We start from the raw sequence: 16,489 nt of genomic DNA, 5'->3' as shown, positions 1-16,489 counted from the left end.
GCTTATTTGCCATCCATATATCCTCTATGGTACAATGTCTGTTCATATCTTTCTTTTTTGGGAGGAGGGGGTTTAAACTGCACTTTATTTGTTACCATAACATTCTTTTTTAACTGATCAACCGTAAGCATGCAAAAAGTTCTCATCTGAATGAAACTGCTTCCACAGCCTGTTGTATAGAAATGGGTAAATTATAAAGGTGATTCAATTTGGAGTTCTCTCCTTTTTTATAGCACTTCTAAGCTATGTGTGCGACACATACCACAGAGGTAGACAGGATCATCTTTAATAAATTGTCTTCTTAATTGCAGAGAATTTCTGAAAATAAAACTGACAAAATGCTAAACCAAGCCTTTGATGTGTCCCAAAGGACCACAGATCCATCGACTCCTATTTGAAGAATTAATTCCCTGGAGTGTTCTAGCCTTTGAAGGGCACTTGATAACAAGATCCACCAAGGCTCTGAACAATTGCACTAAGAAGCCTTCTAACCGCTCTCATTTGCCGATTCTTTGGGCCATCCAGTCCTGCTGGCAGAGAGGGCAGCGATTGTTCTGTTTCATCCACAGGGACATGCAGCAGTTGCGGAAGGAATGATTACATTCTCCCAAGACCACAACACAGTCCTCTTGTTTGTTTTCAGCTTGACATCTGAGACAGGCATCCATCACCTGGACTCTGCAGATGGAGCACGTATCGCACTCCATGTCCCAGCTCCACATGGCCACCACGTTCCACTTCTTGAGCTAGAACATCTTGTCGCCTCCCGACTTGGAGCCTGCGCTCCTGGAGTGAGAGGTCAGGGCGTAGGGTTCCTCACCGTCTTCCACGTCGGCCATGGTAGCGCCGCAGAGCCGATGGTCGACGTTGGGTTGGGGAAAGCTGGAGGCTATGGCGGCTCTGTGGGGCCGCCCGACGGGCTACAGAGTTACCTTGTCTTTCTTTTCCCCATTTTCATTTCCTTTCTTTTTTGAGACGGAGTTTCGCTCTTGTCACCCATACTGGAGTGCAGTGGCTCAATCTCGGCTCACTGCAACCTCTGCCTCTGGAGTTCAAGCGATCTCTTGCCTCAGCCCGCCTAGTAGCTGGGATTACAGGTGTGTGCCACCACACTCAGCTAATTTTGTATTTTTAGTAGCGACGGTTTCACCATATTGGCCAGGCTAGTCTCGAACCACCCGCCTTGGCCTCCCAAAGTGCCTGGATTACAGGCGTGAGCCACTGCGCCTGACGGTTTTTACCCATTTTCTTTTCCTTTTTATTTTTATTGTTTTATTTATTTATTTTGAGACGGAGTCTCACTCTGTCGCCCAGGCTGGAGTGCAGTGGCGTGATCTCGGTTCACTGCAAGCTCCGCCTCCCGGGTTCACGCCATTCTCTTGCCTCAGCCTCCTGAGTAGCTGGGACTACAGACGCCCACCACCATGCCCAACTAATTTTTTGTATTTTAGTAGAGACGGGGTTTCACCGTGTTAGCCAGGATGGTCTCGATCTCCTGACCTCATGATCCGCTCGCCTCGGCTTCCCAAAGCGCTGGGATTACAGGCGTGAGCCACAGTGCCCGGCCCGTTTTTACCCATTTTCTAATCAGATATTTTGCTTTCATACTGTTGAGTTTAAAGAGTTATTTATATATTCTAGATATAAGTCCTTTGTTGGATAGCCGATTTGTGAATATTTTCTCCCAGTGTGTAGCTTGTTTTTTCATCCTCCTAACAGGGTCTTTCACTGAGCAATAGCTTTTAATTTTGATGAAGTCTAATTTACTGAGTTTTTAAAAATTTTCTGCGGGAGGCTGAGGCAGGAGAATTGCTTGATCTGGGGAGGCGGAGGTTGCAGTGAGCCGAGATCGCGCCACTGCGCTCCAGCCTGGGCGACAAGGTGAGACGCCATCTCAAAAAAAAAAAAAAAAAAAAAATTCTGGATTGTGCTTTGGAGGACATACCTAAGAACTCTTTGCCTAGGCTAGATTTTTCTAAAAGTTTTATAGTTTATGTTTCTCCTATGCCTTTTTCTAAATTTTTAAAAAAAATTTATTTCGTTTTATTATGCTCAAAATATTTTATTTATTTATTTTTATTATTGTACTTTAAGTTTTAGGGTACATGTGCACAATGTGCAGGTTTGTTACATATGTATCCATGTGCCATGTTGGTGTGCTGCACCCATTATCTGGTCATTTAGCATTAGGTGTATCTCCTAATGCTATCCCTCCCCCCTCCCCCCACCCCACAACAGTCCCCGGAGTGTGATGTTCCCCTTCCTGTGTCCATGTGTTCTCATTGTTCAATTCCCACCTATGAGTGAGAACATGGGGTGTTTGGTTTTTTTTATAGTTTTATGTTTTACATTTACACCTATGATCAATTTTTAGTTAATTTTTGTACAAGGTAGGAGGTTTAGGCTGAGGTTTTTTTATTTTATGGATATCCAATTGCTTTCTCCCATTCGTTGAAAAGACTATTCTTCCTCCACTGAATGATTTTCGCAACTTAGTCAAAAATCAGGGGGATGGTGGCATGCTCTTGTAGTCCCAGCTACTCAGGAAGCTGAGGCAGGAGGATCACTTGAGCCCAGGAGCTCAAGACCAGCCTGGGCAGCAAAGAGAGACCCCTGTCTCTAAAAAAAAAGAAAAAATAAAAAATCAGCTGGCTATACTTGTGTGAGTCTATTTCTGGGTCATCTATTCTGTTCCACTGATCAAAGTTTTTTTAAAAAGACAGGTAGAGGCCGGGCACGGTGGCTCCGCCTGTAATCCCAGCACTTTGGGAGGCTAAGGTGGGTGGATCACCTGAGGTCAGGAGTTCAAGACCAGCCTGGCCAACATGGCGAAACCCTGTCTCTACTAAAAAAGTACAAAAATTAGCTCGGCGTGGTGGCAGGCGCCTGTAATCTTAGCTACTCAGGAGGCTGAGGCAGGAGAATCGCTTGAACCCGGAGACAGAGGTAGCAGTGAGCCAAGATCACACCACTGCACTCCAGCCTAGCTGACAGAGGGAGACTCTGTCTCAAAAAAAAGACAGGTGGAGGTCCAAGAGAGAGAAGTATAGAAAAAATATCTTTTGGCCAGGCGAGATGCCTCATGCCTGTAATCCCATCACTTTGGGAGGTTGAGATGGGTTTATTACCTGAGGTCAGGAGCTCGAGGCCAGCCTGGCCAACATGGTGAAACCCCATCTCTACTAAAATACAAAATTTTAGGCAGGCGTGGTGGCACATGGATTACAGAATCCCAGCTACTCAGGAGGCTGAGGCAGGAGAATCACTGGAACTTGGGAGATGGAGGTTGCAGTGAGCCAGGATCACGCCACTGCACTCCAGCCTGGGCAACACAGTGAGACTCCATTTCAAAAAATAAATAAATAAATAAAAGAAAAAATATCCTTTGAATTTGGCAGTTAGTAGTTACTGGTGACATTCATGATGAAGTGATGGAATTCCTAGAAGCCATATTGCCAAGAGCAGTGGGCTCAGGAGTGAATGACTGTATGCTTGGCTAGGAACAATGAGGATACTAAACACATACACACAAATATTAAATACATTTGGCAATTTGTACATTGAATATTTATTAATGTTTTGGGATTGTTGTGTATCAGTAATTATACCTAGTAAAAAGAAAGATCCACATCCAAATTCTCCAGAAACGTTGGGTGGCCAGGTAAGGAGGAAGAAGAGCATTTTAAAAACCAAAACCAACACAAGGAAAAGCTAAAAAGAGTTTCTTCCAAATATCCTGAATTCATAGAGGCTGAATTCACATCTTCAGCCTCTATCCCCCAAAGTGAATTTGAAGGGACTTGAGAAGCTTATACCCCATCTGAAAACATGCTGCATGATTTCCTCTTTCATGTCTCCAGCTCCATACGTTTCTGTTATCCTTTGCTAGTAAAGAAATTTTAGATGTTTTTGTCTTTCCACCAATCATATCATAAGTCCCCTGTTGTCACTCATGCAGTGTCTTTTTTTTTTTAATCTCTAGCACCTAGCATGTGGCTAGCACATAACAGATTCTCAATACATATTTGCTGAGTGGCTACTATATCATTATATCAATATTAGAATACTCAATTATTACCCTAATGAAAAAGAGAGATGGATTTCCTTTATAACTGCCACTTTGAGTGTTTTTCAGTTGCTTGGAATAAGAATGAAAATATTTACGTAATTAATCTGCAAATAGTGAATGCCAACAAAAATGTAGTTCTTAAAACCCATATTGGCCGGGCACAGTGGCTCAAACCTGTATTTCTAGCAATTTGAGAGGCCAAGGTGGGAGGATCACTTGAGTCCAGGAGTTCAAGACCAGCCTGGGCAATATAGTGAGATCTCATTTCTACAAATAATTTTAAAAATTATCCAAGCATGGTGACATGTGATTGCAGTCCCAGGTACTCAGGAGGCTGAGGTGGGAGGACTGCTTGAGCCCGAGTGGTGGGGCTGCAGTGACCTGAGATTGCACCACTGCCCTCCAGCCTTGGTGACAGAGCAAGACCCTGTTTAAAACAAAAAAACAAAAAAATCTATATTGCCATATTGTTGTTCATGACATGTTTGCTCCCTTGGGAAGAGAAAATAAAAACCTCAGTTTCTAAATTTATTTATTTTCTAGAATGTGACTTAGCAGGTGGTCTTAGAAGAAACTACTTTGCAATAATTTCTTTGAACATTTTCAAACAAGAAATATAAAGACTTGAACTCACTCCTTTTTTTTTCATTTCACTGGTCATCTGTCAAAAACAAACAAACAGGATATAATTAAATCAAGGAGAACATTTTAAAATTAATTTAAATTGTTTAAAAATTAAATATATAGTTTAAATATATCTATTATTCCTTTTAAAAACATCAGTTATATTGAGATTGTCTTAACTACAAATTAAAATGATATAAGGATAAACTTTTTAACGAGAAAACATAAACTTACAGTTTGAGGAAAATCAGGTGGTGGTAATAGAGGTGTTCTTTTATCCAGTGTTCTGTCTAAATTTCTTTTGGCTCCATCAATTCTGAAATTTATAGTTAGAAATATGACTCTCTTGATAACATTAGCATAAGTTACTAAAACATTACAATTTAAGCATTTTTCCAACTATACTAAGAGATATTCAAGAGTTATCTTGCTGAATTTTTTATGAGAAACAAATCCCAATAGACATTATCAATGAGACCTTAATTTTTAAATAATGCATATATATGTAACAGGGTGAAACTAAAAATCAAAATCAAAATTTTTCAAGTATAACTTATTGACCATTTAAAAATTAATCCCAATGAATAGTGGGCACTTATATGTATTATCTCTGTTCAAATGTCTGCCAGTCTGTCAGAGAAGCCTCCCTGTACCCCCATATTAAGTAGCACCTCCTTTGCTATCCGTCCTTTTTATCCTCACTTATCTTGCTTCAAAGCACTTACCATCATTTGACATAGAATATTTTGTAAACTGTTTTATTCACTGTGGTTATCCTCAGTGCCTAGAACAGTACCTGGCACATAGTAGCTGCTCAAGAAACAGTTTACTTTCAAAACTGTTTATAGATTTTTTTGCATCCATAAGATATAATTTTCTCTTTAAATTAAGTTGTATAATCCTATTGTATAATCCCTTAAACTGTCAATAAATATTTATTGAATGCCTATATTATATAAATCACAATACTAGATCCTATTAAAATATAACAACAAATCTCAAGGACTGATGAACTGATTAAGTGAGAAGAAAAAAAAAAAGTGCCATATAGGTATCTTGTGGTTCAGAGAGGTGACAAGTTCACTTTCATCTGTGAAGGCCACATACACGTTACCATTAGCAATGAGCTTTAAATGAAAAAGAGGATTTCAGGTGGAGACATAGTTTTCCTGGGATCTAAAAAAACAAAGACCCCAAGAAACAGGAAGGCAAGGAAAGGATCAAAGGGGTAAAAAGGAAGCAGGGGTCGTTCAATCCACCCAAAGGTGACAGTGTCAAGTGGAGATAAGTCTGGAGAAGTGGATTGAAATATCCAGCTAAAGGCCTCAAAAACAAGCTTTTTAATCCAATAGACAATGGGGAGTAATCGAGAGGTTTTGAACATGGAAACATATTTAGGAAGACAAATCTAATAGTCTATAAGGCTAGATATACTAGAAGAGATGGCCAAAGAAAAAAGCATACAAGGGAAATTAAAAGAGAATTCAGAAAAAATTGAAGGGTGTCAAGCAAGTATGACAGGAATGAGGAAAAACAACAATTGAATGAGCAAAGGAGATACCATCAGGTAGCTAAGAGGAGAACCAAAAAAAAAAAAAAGAAGAAAAAAAAATCTGAAGGAAAGGGTGTCCACTGGAGCCATAAAACCATAGACTGGTAAGTAGCATAAAGACAAGGACCATGTCTATTTTGCTCACTGCTCTCCCCACACCACTTAAATAGTATCCATCAAGATGCAGGAGCTCAATAAGCATCTGTTGAATGAATGATCAGAATAGCATATTTGGAAATGATCTTGCATATCTAGTTTGGTACCTTACCTAATAGATGAATCCTCTCAGCAATATCAAGCTGTACCCATGGTACTCCAGGGGCACAGCTTGAGAGAACCATGAGAGTACTGTGAGATGGGTGGGGATGTTGGAAGAGAGGTGGCAGTCATCACTTTATTTTTTAAATTTTTGTGGGTACATAGTAGGTGTATGTATTTATGGATTACATGAGATATTTTGATACAGGCATGCTATGCATAATAATCATATCAAGGTAAATAGGGTATCCATCACCTCAAGCATTTTTCCTTTGGGTTTCAAACAATTCAATTATACTCTTTTAGTTATTTTAAAAGGTACAATTAAATTATTTTTATTATAGTTACCCTGTCATGCTAGCAAATACTATGTTTTACTCTTTTTTTTTTTTTTTGAGGCGGAGTCTCGCTCTGTCCCCCAGGCTGGAGCACAGTGGCATGATCTCGACTCACCAAAACCTCTGCCACCCAGTTCAAGCAATTCTCCTGCCTCAGCCTCCCAAGCAGCTGGGATTATAGGCTCAGGCTACCAGGCCCAGCTAATTTTTTGTATTTTAGTAGAGATGGGGTTTCACCATTTTGGCCAGGCTGGTCTCAAACTCCTGACCTCAAGTGATCCACCTGCTTCGGCCTCCCAAAGTGCTGGGATTACAGGTGTGAGCCACTGTGCCCGGCCCTTTTTCTTTTTTTGTACCCATTAACCGTCCCCAATTCCCTCCTCTCATCCCCCCTCTACCCTTCACAGCCTTTGGTAACCATCCTTCTACAAACTATTTCCATGAATTCAAAGAGTTTAATTTTTAGCACCCACAGATAAGTGAATGACTTTAATTTTTAGTGCCCACAGATAAGTGAAAACATGCAATGTTTGTCTTTCTGTGCCTGCCTTTTTTCACTTAACATAATGACCATCCATGTTGTTGCAAATGATAAGTTCTCATTCTTTTTTGTGGCTGAATGGTACTCCATTTTGTATATGTACCACATTTTCTTTATCCATTCATCTGGGTTTTTTGTTTTTGTTTTGTTTTCTTTTTTTTAAGTAAGTTTATTACAGAAGTAAAGAAACAAAAGAATGGCTACTCCATAGACAGAGCAGCCCATTCATCTGTTTATGGACACTGAGGTTGCTTCCAAATCTTTTTTTTTTTTTTTTTTTTTTGAGACGGAGTCTGGCTCTGTCGCCAGGCTGGAGTGTGGTGGCGTGATCTCAGCTCACTGCAACCTCCGACTCCCTGGTTCAAGCTATTCTGCCTCAGCCTCCCAAGTAGCTGGGACTACAGGTGTGTGCCACCACACCCAGCTAATTTTTGTATTTTTAGTAGAGATGGGGTTTCATCATGTTGGCCAGGATGGTCTCGATTTCCTGACCTCGTGATCTGCCTGCCTCGACCACCCAAAGTGCTGGGATTACAGGCATAGGCACCGCACCCGGCCTCTTTTTTGTTTGTTTTTTTTGTTTTGAGACAGAGTCTCACTCTGTCACCCAGGTTGGGGTGTGGGTGGTGCGATCTCAGCTCACTGCAACCTCTGCCTCCCAGATTCAAGTGATTCTCCTGCCTCACCCTCCTGAGTAGCTGGGGTTACAGGCACCCACCATCACACCCAGCTAATTTTTGTATTTTTAGTAGAGACAGGGTTTCACCATGTTGGCCAGGCTGGTCTCGAACTCCTGACCTCAGGTGATCTGCCCGTGTATGCTATTTTCATGTCTTCTTTTGAGAAATGTCTATTTAGATCTTTTGCCTATTTTTTAATCAGATTATTAGTTTTCTTTTCCTATAGAGTTTGTATTAGGCCATTCTTGCATTGCTATAAATAACTAAGACAGGTGTGGGACTCACGCCTGTAATTCCAGTCCTTTGGGCGGCCATGGCAGGAGGACTGCTTGAGCCCAGGAGTTTGAAACTAGACTGGGCAACACAGTGAGACTTTGTTTCCAAAAAACAAATACAAAGGAAATTTTTTAAAAAGAGAGAAATATCTGAGACTGGGTAATTTACAAAGAAAAGAAGTTTAATTGGCTCCTAGTTCTGCAGGCTGCACAGGAAGCATAGCAGCATCTGCTGTTGGGGAGGCCTCAGGAAGCTTATAATCATGGTGGAAGGTGAAGGAAGAGCAGGCATGTCACATGGTGAAAGCAGGAGCAAGAGCAGGGGTGGGAGGCACACTTTGAAGCAACCAGATCTCATGAGAACTCACTATCATGAGGACTGAGAAATCTACCCACATGATCCGATCACCTCCCACCAGGCCCCACCTCCAATACTGGGGAATACAATTCTACATGAGATTTCAGTGGGGTCACATATCCAAACTATATTAGAGTTGTTAGAGTTCTTTATATATTATGGCTATTAATTCCTTGTCAGATGGGTAGTTTGCAAATATTTTTTCCCATTCTATGGGTTGTCTCATCATGTCGTTATTTCCTTTGCTGTGAGGAAGCTTTTTAACTTGATATGATCCCATTTGTTTATTTTTGCTTTGGCTGCCTGTACTCGTGGGGTATTACTCAAGAAATCTTTGCCCACTCCAGTATTCTGGAGAGTTTCACCCAGTGTGTTCTTGTAGTAGTTTCATAGTCTTAGATTTAAGTCTTTTTTTTATCTTTTTTTTTTTTTTTTTTTTTTTTGAGACAGAGTTTCGCTCTTGTTGCCCAGGCTGGAGGGCAACGGCGCAATCTCGGCTCACCGCAACCTCCACCTCCCGGGTTCAAGCGATTACCTGCCTCAGCCTCTTGAGTAGCTGGGATTACAGGCATGCACCACCATGCCTGGTTAATTTTGTATTTTTAGTAGAGACAGGGTTTCTCCATGTTGGTCAGGCTGGTCTAGAACTCCCGACCTCAGATGATCCACCCGCGTTGGCCTCCCAAAGTGCTGGGATTACAGGCGTGAACCACTGCACCCGGCCTAGGATTGTTTTTTCTATATCTGTGAAGAATGTCATTGGTATTTTGATAGAGATTGCATTGAATCTGTAGATATTTGGGGGGTAGTGCAGACACTTTTTTAACAATATTAACTCTGCTGGGCTGGGCACGGTGGCTCCCGCCTATAATCCCAGCACTTTGGGAGGCCGAGGCAGGAGGATTACCCGAGGTCAGGAGTTTGAGACCAGCTTGACCAACATAGAGAAACCCCATCTCTACTAAAAATACAGAATTAGCCAGGCATGGTGGCACATGCCTGTAATCCCAGTTACTTGGGGGGCTGAGGCAGGAGAATCGCTTCCACCTGGGAGGCAGAGGTTGCGGTGAGCTGAGATCATGCCATTGCACTCCAGCCTGGGCAACAAGAGCTAAACTCTGTCTCAAAAAAAATAAAATTAATTCTGCCAATAAATGAACATGGAATATCTTTCCATTATTTTCTGGGCTTTTCAATTTATTTTTATTTATTTTTTTTTTTTTGAGACGGAGTTTTGCTCTTTGTTGCTCAGGCTGGAGTGCAGTGGCATGATCTTCACTCACTGTAACCTCTGCCATCTGGGTTCTAAGCAATTCTCCTGTCTTAGCCTCCCGAGTAGCTGGGATTACAGGTGCCCGCCACCATACCAGCTAATTTTTGTATTTTTAGTAGAGATGAGGTTTCACCATGTTGGCCAGGCTGGTCTCAAACTCCTGACCACAGGTGATCCACCTGCCTCAGCCTCCCACAGTGCTGGGATTACCGGCGTGAGCCATCGCGCCTAGCCGATGAATGACCTTTTTAATGCGTTGTTGAATTTGTTTTGCTAGTATTTTGTTGAGGATTTTTGTATCAATATTCATCTGTGATATTGGCCTGCAGTTTCCTTTTTTTGATGTATCTTTGTCTGGTTTTGGTATCAGGGTACTACTGGCCTCAAAAAATGAGTTTGGAAGTATTCCCTCCTCCTCTATTTTTCCAACTAGTTTAAGTAGCATTGGTATTAGTTCCTCTTTAAATGTTTAATAGAATTCAGCAGTGAAGCCATCAGGGCCTGAGCTTTTTTTGCTGGAAGACGTTTTATTATGGCTTCAATATCATTACTTGTTATTGGTCTGTTCAGGTTTTGGATTTCTTCATGGTTCAGTCTTTGTAGGTTGTATGTGTCTACAAATTTATCCATTTCTTCTAGATATTCCAATTTATTGGCATACAGTTGCTCATCATAGCCACTAATGATCCTTTGAATTTCTGCAGTATCAATTGTAATGTCTTCTTTTTCATCTCTGATTTTATTTATTTGGATCCTCTCTCTTTTTTTCTTAGTTTGGTTAAAGGTTTGTCTATTTTGTTTAACTTTTCAAAAAAATCAACTTTCTGTTTCATTCATCTTTTGTATTGTTTTCTTCATTCCAATGTCATTTATTTCTCCTCTGATCTTTATTATTTCTTTTCTTCAGCTAATTTTGGTTTGGCTTGCTCTTGTTTTTGTCATTTGTTAAGATGCATCACTAGGTTATTTATTTGAAGTTTTTCTTCTTTGTTAATGTAGGCACTTATAGCAATAAATTTCTCTTTTGGTACTGCTTTCACTGTATCCCATAGGTTTTCGTCTGTTGCATTTCCATTATCATTTGTTTCAAGAAAATTTTCAATTTCCTTCTTAATTTCTTCATTGACTCACTGGTCACTCAAGAGCATATTTTTTAATTTCCATGAGTTTGTATAGTTTCCAAAATTCCTCTTGTTATTGATTTCTAGTTTTATTCCATTGTGGTCAGAGAAGGTGCTTGATATTATTTCAAATTTTTTGAATGTTTTAAGACTGGTTTTGTGACCTAACATATGGTCTATCCTTGATAATGATTCACGTGCTCAGGAGAAAAATGCATATTCTGCAGCTGTTGGATGAAATGTTCTGAAAATATCTACTAGGTCCATTTGGTCTATTGTGCAAATTAAGTCTGATGTTTGTTGATTTTCTGTCTGGAAGATCTGTCCAATGCTGCAAATGGGTTGTTGAAGTCTCCAGCCATTATTGTATTGAGGTCTATCTCTTTCTTTAGCTTGAATAATATTTGCTTTATACATCTGGGTGCTCCAGTGTTGAGTGCATATATATTTATAATTGTCATATCCTCTTGCTGAATTGACCACTTTATCATTATATAATTACCTTCTTTGTCTCTTCTTAAAGTTTTGTCTTGAAATATATTTTGTCTGATATAAGTATAGCTACTCCCACTCTTTTTTGGTTTCCACTGGCCTGGAATATCTTTTTCTGTTCCTTTATTTTCAGTCTATGCTTGTCTTTATAGGTGAAGTGTGTTTGGGTCTTGTTTTGTTGTTGTTGTTGTTGTTTGTTTGTTTGTTTTTGAGATGGAGTTTTGCTATTTCTGCCCAGGCTGGAGTGCAATGGTGTGATCTCAGCTCACTGCAACCCCTGCCTCCTGGGCTCAAGCAATCCTTCTGCCTCAGCCTCCTGAGTAGCTGGAACTACAGGCATGCACCACCATGCCCAACTAACTTTTTTTGTAGAGATGGAGTTTCTCTGTGTTGCCCAGGCTGGTCTCCAACTCCTGGACTCAAGTGATCCACCTGCCTCAGCATCCGAAAGTGCTGGGATTGCAGCATGAGTCACCGTGCCCAGCCAGTAATAAAACTCTACACACCTTGATTTCATCTCCCTGCTTTTTAACTTTTTGTTGTTTCTATTTATATCTTATTATACTGTCTATGTCTTTTTTTTCTTGTTACAGAACAACAAACACCTTTATTACATAAGCAAATACAGAAAGGATGAGGATTTATTTGCCTTTCTGGGCCTTGATTTTCCAAAGATAAAACTCTAACTCCCAGGCCTCTAGCACATAGTCATCTGCTGGGCCACACTGTTCTGGCCTTGATGTGGTGCACGCCAGACACTTGCCCTGCTGGAACTGCTCCTCCAGAAGACTGCTGATTTTGGCATTCTTTTTCCTTTCATCATGTTTCTTCTAAATTTTTTTAGACTGTTTTTTGTTTAAAATCTCTTCCTCCTCAGGAGTCAGCTTGGCCCCCTTCTTGCAGCCCAGGGACAATGCATAGTGGGACTTGCACCACTGTCAGTAGAGTGTGCTGTCACTGAGCATGATGCAGTTCTTCAATAGCATCTTGGTATGGACCAGTTTGTTATTGGACACATTGTAGACAACATTGATGATCCTTGTTTTGCACCTACATCACTCTGAGCCCTAGAAGAAATTCCCCACGTCCAGCCTCAAGGTACAGTATTTCTTGTTATGTCCCTGCACACGGACTGTGTGGATGCAGCGGGGGCCAATCTTGGTGCTGGCAGCAGGGCACTCCAGCTCATACTTCCACTTCTTGTGGGAGGGCTTACTCTTGCCCCTGTCTTGCAGCACTTGTGCCAGTTGTCACGAGAGAAGCCCATTGCTCGGCACCTGTACTATGTCTTGAAAAATTGTTATTGTTTTGATTGGTTCATCTTTCAGTCTTTCTACTTAAGAGTAGTTTACACACCACAGTTACAGTGTTATAATATTCTGTGAGTTTTTTCTCTGTACTTAATATTACCAGTGAGTTTTATACTTTCAGATGATTTCTTACTGCTCATTAACATTCTTTTCTTTCTGATTGAAGTACTTTCTTTAGCATTTCTTGTAGGACAGGTCTGATGTTGATGAAATCCTTTAGCTTTTGTTTGCCTAGGAAAGTTTTTATTTCTCTTTCATGTTTAAAGCATATTTTTTCCAGATGCAGTAGTCTAAGGTTCCTTCAGCACTTTAAATATCTCATTCCACTTTCTCTTGGCTTGTAAGGTTTCCACTGAAGTCTGCTGCCAGACATACTGGAGTTCCATTGTATGTTATTTGTTTCTTCTGTTGCTTTTAGGATCCTTTCTTTATCTTTGAGCTTTGGGAGTTTTATTATTAAATGCCTTGAAGGGCCAGGCGTGGTGGCTCACATCTGTAATCCCAGCACTTTAGGAGGCTGAGGGAGGTGGATAACTTGAGGTTAGGAGTTCGAGACCAACCTGGCCAACATGGCAAAACCCCATCTCTACTAAAAATACAAAAAAATTAGCTGGGTGTGGTGGCATGTGCCTGTAATCCCAGCTACTCAAGAGGCTGGGGCAGAAGAATCACTTGAACCCAGGAGGCTGAGGTTGCAGTGAACTGAGATTGCACCACTGTACTCTAGCCTGAGCAACAGAGCAAGACTCCATTCCATCTCAAAAAAAAAAAAAAAAAAAAAGCCTTGAGGTCATCTTCTTTGGGTTAAATGTTAAATCTGCTTGGTGTTCTATAACCTTCTTGTATTTGAATGTCAATTATCTTTTTCTAGGTTTAGGAAGTTCTCTGATATTATCTCTTTGAATAAACCTTCTATCCTGTCTCTTTCTCTACCTCCTCTTTAAGGCCAATTACTCTTAGATTTGCCCTTTGGAGGCTATTTTCTAGATCTTGTAGGCATGTTTCATTCTTTTTTATTCTTTTTTGTCTCCTCTATGTATTTTCAAATAGCCTGTCTTCAGGTTCACTAATTCTTTCTGCTTGATCAATTCTGCCATTAAAACTGCTATTAAAAGAATGCTGATCCATTCTTCAGTATTTCAATTGCATTTTTCAACTCCAGAATTTCTGCTTGATTTTTAATTATTTCAATCTCCTTGTTAAGTTTATCTGATATAGTTCGAAATTCTTTCTCTGTGTTATCTTGAATTTCTTTGAGTCTCCACAAAATTGCTATTTTGAATTCTCTGTCTGAAAGGTCACATATCTTTGTTTCTCCAGGATTAGTTCCTGGTTCCTTATTTAGTTTGGTGAGGTCATGTTTTTCTGAATGGTGTTGATGCTTGTAGAAGTTCTTCAGTGTCTGGGCACTGAAGAGTTAGGTACTTATTGCAGTCTTCGCAGTCTGGGCTTATTTGTATCTGTCCTTCTTGGGAAGGCTTTCCAGATATTTGAAGGAACTTGGGTGTTGTGATCTAAGCCATATCTGCATTAGGGGGCACCCCAAGTCCAGTAACATCATGGTTCTGGCAGACTCATAGAAGTATCACCTTGTGGTCATGGATAAGATCCAGAATTATTCTCTGGATTACCAAGCAGAAACTCTGGTTTTTTTTCCCCTTACTCTCTCCCAAACATTCAGAGCCTCTCTCTGTGTGCTGAGCTGCCTGGAGCTGGAGGTGGGATGACACAAGCACTGCTATGGCCACCACCACTCAACTTTGCTAGGTCACATCTGAAGCCAGCATAACACTGGGTCTTGCCCAAGACCCACTGTATCCACTACCTGGCTACCACCTATGTTCACTCAAAGCCATAGGTCTCTACAATCTGCAGGTGGTGAAGCAAGACAGGCCTCTGTCCCTCCCTTTCAGGTGGTGAGTTCCCCAAGCCCCAGGTGGGTCCAGAGATCCCAACTGGGAGCTAGGGACTGGAGTCAAAAACCTTAGAAATCTACCTGGTGTCTTATAATAAGACACCAGTATAATACTGCTGCTGGGCTAGCACTCGAACCATGAGACTCAGTCCTTCCTACTTTTCCCTCCCCTTTCACAGGCAGAGGAGCCTCACCCCATGGCCACCAACGCCACAGGCCCATACGGATCACTGCCAGGCTACTCCCAATGCTCACTTAAGGCCCAAGGGCTCTTCAGTCAGTTTGTGGTGAATGCTGCCTGGCCTGGGACTCACCCTTCAGGGCAGTGAACTCCCCTCTGGCCCAGGGCAGGTCCAGAAATGCCATCCAAGAGCCAAGGCCTAGAATCAGGGACCCCAAGAGCCCACTTGGTGCTCTACCCCACTGTGCCCTACCTGGTACCTAAGATGCAAGACAAATTTCCCTTTACTTTTTCCTCTGCTTTTTTCAAGCAGACGGCATCTCTCACCATAGCCAACAGAGCTGTGAATGTGCTTGGCCTTACCTGGATAATTTCAGACAAGCCAGCATATCTCAGAGTCTCACTTAAGGCCCACAGTGTACTACCTGAGTATTGCTGATGGTTATTCAAGGCCCAGGGGCTCTTTAGTCAGTAAGTGATGGGTCCTGCCATGACTGCGTCCTTCCCTTCAAGGCAGCAGGTTCCCTTCTGACCAACGATGTGTCAATAAATGTAATCCAGAAGCTAGGGCCCAGAATGGGGGCCTCATGACTCTGCCTGGTGCCCTATCCTACTGTGACTGAGCTGGTATCCCAGATGCAAGACAAAATTTTCTTTGCTCTTCCCTCTCCTCTCTTCACATGGAAGGAAGGGTCTCTTTTGGAGCTGCAAACTGTGCAGCCTGGGGTTAGGGGTTAGGAAAGGAGTGGCACGAGTACTCCCTTAACAGCACCTGCTGGTGTCTCAGTAGGTCATGTGCCCCTGCAGTCCACTGGATCTGAGCTCAGCTCAGCACTAGTACTCACCTAGGAGTTGCAGTCCTTGTGGCCTAGACTGCCTTTCAAGTTTATTTAGGGCCCCAGGGTACTTTAGCACTCCATGATAAGGCTTGCCAGAACTCAAGTTCTGACCACTGGGATGTGCGAGTCCCCTCTGGCTGGGGCTGGCCTATATGCTCCCGCTGTGGGCAGGCATCACCTAGTTCAGCTCAGTTTTGCTTTCCACTGTTTCAAGGCAGCATTGAGTTCAATGCAAAGTCTCACCATCACTGCACTCTCCATCCCCAAGTGCACAGATTCTCCCTGCCATGCAGCCACTGCTGGGATGGGGGGTGATTGGTGTCAGCAATTCAAGACTCTTTCCTGCCCTCTTCAGTGAGTTTCAGTAATATGAAGTTAAAACAAGGTATTGTGAGTTCTCATCTGATTTTTGGTTCTTATGAAGGTGTTTTTTTGTGTGTAGACAATTGTTAAATTTTGTGTTCCTGTTGAGGGGTATGTTCAGTGGAGGCTTTTTTTTTTTTTTTTTTTTGAGACAGAGTCTCGCTCTGTCGCCCAGGCTGGAGTGCAGTGGCGCAATCTCAGCTCACTGCAAGCTCCGCCTGCCAGGTTTACGCCATTCTCCTGCCTCAGCCTCTCCAAGTAGCTGGGACCACAGGCGCCCGCCACCACGCCCGGCTAATT

The 16,489-nt window shown here is 41.8% G+C and overlaps 1 protein-coding gene and 2 pseudogenes across 2 annotated transcripts in view; all 3 read right to left on the bottom strand.

Moving 5' to 3' along the window:
- The window catches only part of DNAH12 (dynein axonemal heavy chain 12), a 246,885-nt gene that overhangs the window by 220,346 nt on the left and 10,050 nt on the right, over positions 1-16,489 (bottom strand). For both annotated transcript variants that reach the window (XM_030810168.1, XM_030810169.1), the window contains exons 3-4: positions 4,928-5,009; positions 4,704-4,730 (exon numbers count right to left, since the gene is read on the bottom strand). In XM_030810168.1, the coding sequence (XP_030666028.1) occupies positions 4,704-4,730; positions 4,928-5,009 (109 nt within the window). The remainder of the gene's footprint in view (positions 1-4,703; positions 4,731-4,927; positions 5,010-16,489) is intronic.
- On the bottom strand, positions 498-839 carry LOC100601450 (annotated as a pseudogene).
- Positions 12,223-12,848, bottom strand: LOC100601799 (annotated as a pseudogene).

This window comes from Nomascus leucogenys, chromosome 4 (genome assembly GCF_006542625.1).
Source record: "Nomascus leucogenys isolate Asia chromosome 4, Asia_NLE_v1, whole genome shotgun sequence".
NCBI classification, from domain to species: domain Eukaryota; kingdom Metazoa; phylum Chordata; class Mammalia; order Primates; family Hylobatidae; genus Nomascus; species Nomascus leucogenys.
This window is presented reverse-complemented; position numbering and strand designations above follow the sequence as displayed.